Genomic DNA, 6,584 nt, shown 5'->3' with positions numbered 1-6,584 from the left:
CCCAGTGGAAGGTAGCTGGGTGGGTCTAATCCAATCATCCAAGCCTCCTATAAATGACTGAATTTGGCTGAGATCACAGAGATCTCCAGCTAGAGCAAGACTGCCTGGGAGAAAGATTCCCCACTGCTGTGTGTAGACCTAGGAATCCCAAGGCTACTCAAGGAGACTGAATAAAGGGACCTCAGACCCACTGATCAGTGAGCTGGTAAGTATGGGGCTGGGTTGGAAGGGGCTAAGTGTATGGCAGCATCTTCTGCATAGATCCCAACACACAACCTCTCTGAATCCTGCCCACAGCCTCACCACCATTGCTGTCTGGTACCAGCACTGCTTCCAGTTCACCAGGTCCAGCCCAGTGACAAGGGAGAGGACACAGCCCTACACCATGGCTCGCATTAGGCAGACTGACCACAAAGCCACCGCCTGGCAGGCCCCCAGGAAGCCCCTGGCCACCAAAGCTGCCGGCAAGAGGGTCCTGGCTACACGAGGGATCAAGAAGCCTCACCGCCACAGGCTTGGCACCCTGGCGCTGCACAAAACCAGGAGGTACCAGAAGTCCACGCAGCTGCTTCTGCACAAGCTGACCTTCCAGCGCCTGGTGCACGAGATTGCCCAGGCCATCAACCCAGACCTGCACTTCCAATGTGCGGCCACTGGCGATTTCAGGGAAACAGCGAGGCCTACCTTGTCCCCCTCTTTAAAGACATCAACCTATGTGTTATCCATGCCAGGTGTGTCACAATTATGCCCAGAGACATGCAGCTGGCCTGCCAACTCTGCAGAGAGGGTGCTGAGGAGCCCACGCTCCTGGGAAATGCTGCACTCTAGACGGCTTCGTTTCCATTTGGTTGTGTTTTTCAACGTCTCTGTGTTAATCATAGTTCTGATATTAGCAGTTCTCTTCATTTTTGGTTTTATGTCCCTCATGGGGTCCAAAAGCAGCCCTGAACATGATTAGGAGTAACAACACAGGCAGATATAAAGGGTATGAGTGTTTCTGTTTTCTTTTGTTTGTAAACTTTCCATCTACATTGAGGGTCTAATACATTCATGTCAACTGGGAATTTCTCACTGAACGCCTTTCAACAGTTCAAATCAAGAACAATTGTGAAAAAATTTGTTCATTAGTATTATTGAAAACCAAATAAATTTCTTATTGGTGGCAAATAGATAATGTCTCCTGCATTTGATCAAACAGCAGATGCGATCCACACTTTGTCTTTTCCTGTGTGTTTGTTTGCTATGAACATACATTACACCCTACTTTCTAAAATGTGAATAGAGTCTCTATACACAAGTCATTTCACATTATGGGAGGCAAGAACCAGTGTGGGTCTGTTTGTGGGTGGGAAAGGGAGAGAGGCACCTGTGAGAAGTCCGATGCAGTCCATCCCCAGAAGCTCAGCATCCTACAACGAGGTCATAGCCCTGGCCATGGCTGGAATGATACAGGTCTTGGTTAGGGAAGTGGTAGGAGAGGCCCTGCTTGTATTTGAGATGTGGGGAGACATGCCCCACTGCAGCCCAAGCATTGGAGGGAGACCTTTCTCAGGGGATAGACAAGTGACCATTTCTCAAACACCTACTACAAAACAAAGTCATCTTCCTCTGGGCCCCAGTCTAGAAAGAAAGGCCTGATCTTAGAGGAAAAAGTACTGGTTCCAGTCTTTCTATGACAGAGCCCTCTGTAGGCTGGAGCTTCAGTAGCTCAGCCCATCCTCGACTTATCCATGACTTAACATCTTTCTTACATTTTACATTAGTCTCACCCAGATGAAGGCAGCAGCCTGATTAATAATGTCATCCAATCATATTTGTATCTCAGATGGGGCACAATGGCTTATTTCTATGATCAGAGAGCATTTTGGGAGACCGGGGTTGGTGGATCACTTGAACTCAGGAGTTCCAGACCAGCCTGGGCAACATGACAAAACTTCCCCTCCACAATTAAAATGGAAAAAAAAGAAAGCTAAATATGGTGGTTGGTGCCTGCTGTTTCAGCTACTCCAGAGACTGAGGTAGGAGGATCTCTTGAGCTCCAGAAGTGGAGATTATAGTGAGCCGAGATGGAACCACTTCCCTCCTACCTGGCTGACAGTGAAATCCTGGCTCAAGAAAATAACAATCATTATCATCATGTTTGGGTCTCTGAGGTCCATGTATGAGCAGGCATTGTTCTAGGGCTTCCTAGCTGGAAGAACAAAGGTACATGGGCCTTGAGCATCCTTTGGATGGGGAGCTGTCTTCAGAGAGAAGAAAGAAACCCTTTTAAGGGACTATGGTGGTTTCATACCGAATCCTTAAGTGGATATAACAGGATTTTTGCTCATATGTGATTTTAAGGAGACACAACAAAGTCCTCCCTTACAATACTCTATCCTGAAGGTGCTGGGCTTTCTAAGAGTACTGGAGTAGTTGCCCTTGGAAACATTTAGTACTTTTCCGTAACTTTTCCTGGGGAATCAAGCACCTCTTTCCCAGCTTGTAAAAATAAAAACGAAATTAAAAAACTATTCTTCTCTAAAATGACTCTTTTCACTTTCCTATCAAGACTGTTTCATGTCGGGGAGTGATGTTTGATGATGTCAGAATGGTAACACACTCTGGGAGCCACATGGAAAACTAAGAGAAGGACAGACCCCAGATACTCCGTCTCATCTGGGCACTCCTTTCCACACCTTCACCTCCAAGGAATGGCCCCAATGTAAACTAGGTTTATGGCTGAAATAACATGTTTATTTCTGTTTTGTGCTTCTCTAAAACAGAAATACGTATGATGACAATACATTTTCATACTAGATAATATTCAATTGTTACTTGATTTTCCAAATTATTCTATAAGAACACAAAAATTAGAAATAAAATTCCCTCTCAGTGTAGGATTTGACCATTAAATATTTTGTGTAATTGAACATTATTTGTAATTATACTGACATGTAATTGATCCAATACCCTGAATATAAGATAAATGGTAACAAATGTATAACCTACTGGAAGAAAACAGGGGATGTCCTCATTGACAATGGTTAACCCAATGATTTTTGGAATATGTCCCAAAAGCAGAGACAGCAAGAGGGAAAATACATAAATGGATTGCATCCAAATGAAAAAACAAAAAATCTGCAGAGCCGACAAAACAATCAACACCATGAAGACACAGAATCATAAAGAGAGAAAATATTTGCAAACCCTACATTCAATAAGGAATTAACTATTTACTGTCCAAAATATACTAGGAACTCTAAGGACTCGAAACCAAGAAACAATACAATTTAAAAACTGGGCAAAGGAACTCAATAATAGACATTTCTGAAGAGAAGCCATGAAAGTGGCCACCAGGTATATATCCATATATACCTGCTGTTACTAGTATATATATATACTCAACATCACTAATCTCCAGAGAAATGCAGATAAAAACTGAAAGAAGATAACACCTTATGTTCATTAGAATGGCTATGATCAAAACATCAAAGGACAAAACTTGTCGATGAGGATGTGGAGGAAAGGGAGCCCTTGCATTCTTCCTCGCCATGTAAATTAGGAGAGCCATTACAGAAAACAGTATGGACCTTCCTCCACAAACTAAACAAATACAGCTACCATATGATGCAGCAAGCCCACACTCGGAGGTGTATATCAAAAGGAAATGAAATCGGTCTATTGAAGAGATATCTGCACTCCCACATTGATTGCAGCACTACTTACAAGACCTAAGATAGGGTATCCACCTAAATATCCAAAAGCAGATAACAGGAGGAGGAAAATCTGACATATATACACAAGGGAATACTATACAGCCTTAAAGAAGAAGGAAATCTTGTCATTTGTGACACATGGGTACACCTGGAGAACATCATGCTAAGTGAAATAAGTCAGGCATAGGTAGGAACACAAATACCACATAATCTCAATGCTATGTAGAATGTCACAAAGGTAGTCTGATGGATGTAAAAGAGAAGAAAAGTGGTTATTTGGTGCTGTGGTGACAGGCGGTGGGGAATTTGAGAAGACATTGGTCAAAATACACAACATTTCAGTTACATAGGGGGAATAAGTTCAAGGATTATTGTATAACATGATGACTACAGTTAACAATATATCGTATTTTTGAAAAATCCCATTAACATGGATGTGCAGTGTTCTGACCACAGTAATATATATGTGAGGTAATGAATGTCAATTACCTAGATTTAGATATTAGACAATGTGTACATACTTTAAAACAGCATTATGTACATAAGAAATATATACAAAAAGATGTGTCCACACTTTAAATATGAATACACAAGTCAATAGTTGAGTGGTTGCAAGGGACTGAGAGTGAAGGAGAAGTGCAGAGACTGGACAGAGTATGATTGCATGGAAGTGAAACTAGTCCATAGAATACAATAATGGTGCATACATGTAATTATGCCTTTGCTTGAATCCATGGAATATACAACACTGAAGTGAATCCTAAGAAGAGCGATGGAGTTGCAGTCACAGTGATGTGTCCATGTAGGTTGAAAGGTTGTAGACAACGTACCACTCTGGGGCAGAAAGTTCATAGTGAAGGGGGCTATGCATATGTGTGGTGAGAGGATATTGGGGACCTATGTTCCCTCTGCCCAATTTTGGCATGAAACTAAAGGTTTGTTACAAAATGATCTCTATTTTTAAAGAGAAATGTGAACTTATTTTGTGAGTATTGATTATCCTGGAAATTCCTGTTCTGTGTGTGGTATATGCATTGCAGGCATGGGCATTAAATTTATACTATAAGTTGTCAGAGAAGCCTGTGCACCGTGTATTGAAATAGGGGCCTTTGGTTGGTGTGTTGTTTATTTGTTTGTTTCTTTTCTTTACTCTGCTTTGCTTTTACTCATGAAGCCAGTAGTATGAAGGTAGCTGCTGAGTCCTCGGTTCAGCAACTCAGTGAACTCAGGGCTGGCTTCGCGGGGCTTCATGGCATTTCCAAAGCAGGCAGTGGAAAGAAGGCTCACCCCCTCCATCAAGGTAAAAAAAGACCCGGGGAGGGCTTCAGTGACAGGCACATATGACCATTAGATCAAAAACCTCAGCTTCCCCCGAAGGCTACGCGCAGATTTCCATGAATGTCACTTTGGGAGAGAAAAATGCTCCCAGAGCATCCCTGGTAGAGGAGTGACCATTTCGGTTTGCATCTTCTCCTGCTGGTAAGTCGGGTGGGTTGGAAGGGGCTCAGTGTGTGGGAGCATCTTGTACATGGATTTCAACTCACAGGCTCTCTGAATCCTGTCCACAGCCCCAATGCCCTTTCTCTCTGACTCCAGCGCCGCCTGCAGTGGGCCAGGCTCAGCCCAAGGAGAGGGGAGAGGCTACTGCCCGCCCCCATGGGGCCCATCAAACAGACCGCCTGCAAAGCCACCACCTGGCAGGCCCCCAGGAAGCCCCAGGCCACAAAAGCTATCGGCAAAAGGGCGCCCTCTAGAGGATGGATCAAGAAGTCTCACAGCTGCAGACCTGGCCCCATGGCGCTGAGTGAAATCAGAAAGTACCACAAGTCCACTCAGCTGCTCGCTCCAGCACAAGCTAACCCTCCAGCGCCTGGTGCGCGAGATCCCCCGGACCATCAGCCGGGACCTGGGCTTCCAGAGCGTGGCTGTTGGTGCTTTCAGGGGACCAATGAGACCTACCTGGTGCGCCTCTTTGAAGACACCAACCTGTATGTCATCCATGCCAGAAGCGTCCCAATTATGCCAAGAGACGTGCAGCTGGCCCACAGCCTCCGTGGAGAGGGTGCTGAAGAGCTCTCCTGGGAAATCTTGCATTGTAAATGGTTTCCTTTGCGTTCTGTTGTGTTTTTCCTCTTCTCTCTGTTAATGATAGATATGATGTTAGAAGTTGTGTTCAGTATCAGTATCATTTCCTGCACGGGGTCTAAAAGTAGCTAAGCATACGATTGAGAACAGAAACCGAAGCAGAAATCACAGGTAGTGACTGTTTTTCTATTTTCTTTTAATTGTAAATTTTCAATCTACATTGAGGAGTTAATGCATTCATGTCAAGTGGAAATGTCTGAGTGAACACGTTTCACTAGTTCAAATCAAGAACTATTGTGAAAAAACTGGTTCCTTAATTTTATTAAAAACCAAAGAAACTTATTGGCGTCAAACCGATAATGTCTCCTGTGATTGATCAAACAGTAGAGGAGATCCACACTTTGACTTTCTCCATATACAGTTCCATGTTTGCAATGTTCCCTGTCACCTTGGCTGTTCCTCCTAGTTTGCGATGAACATACATTGATCTCTACTTTCTACAACATGAATAGACTCCGTATGAATACACTCTGTATCCACAAGTCACTTCACATTAGGGTTGGCAGAATTACCAGTGTGGGTGTGTTTGTGGTGGGAAAGGGAGAGAGGCACCCTGTAGAAGTCGGATGCATTCCGTCAGGTGCAGGTCAGTGTCCTAGAACCAGGTTACTGCCATGCACATGGCTGTAATGACCCAGAACTTTGTCGGGGAGGTGGTAGGAGAAGCCCTGGCCATGTGTGAGATGTGGGAAAATGCCCCTGTTACACCCCAGGCACTGGAAAAAGGCCTTTCACACGGGA

General features: G+C 44.2%; 1 protein-coding gene across 1 annotated transcript; it reads left to right on the top strand.

The window, feature by feature from the left end:
* The first annotated feature begins 385 nt into the window (after nucleotides 1-385).
* On the top strand, nucleotides 386-958 carry LOC129144131 (histone H3.Y-like). The gene has a single exon (XM_054685356.2). It carries the CDS (start codon nucleotides 386-388, stop codon nucleotides 956-958), a length of 573 nt encoding a protein of 190 aa, XP_054541331.1.
* Nucleotides 959-6,584: the final 5,626 nt, after the last annotated feature.

Source organism: Pan troglodytes, chromosome 4 (assembly GCF_028858775.2).
Source record: "Pan troglodytes isolate AG18354 chromosome 4, NHGRI_mPanTro3-v2.0_pri, whole genome shotgun sequence".
Lineage (NCBI taxonomy): Eukaryota > Metazoa > Chordata > Mammalia > Primates > Hominidae > Pan > Pan troglodytes.
Note: the sequence above shows the minus strand (reverse complement) of the source record. Positions and strands in the feature narration are given on the sequence as shown.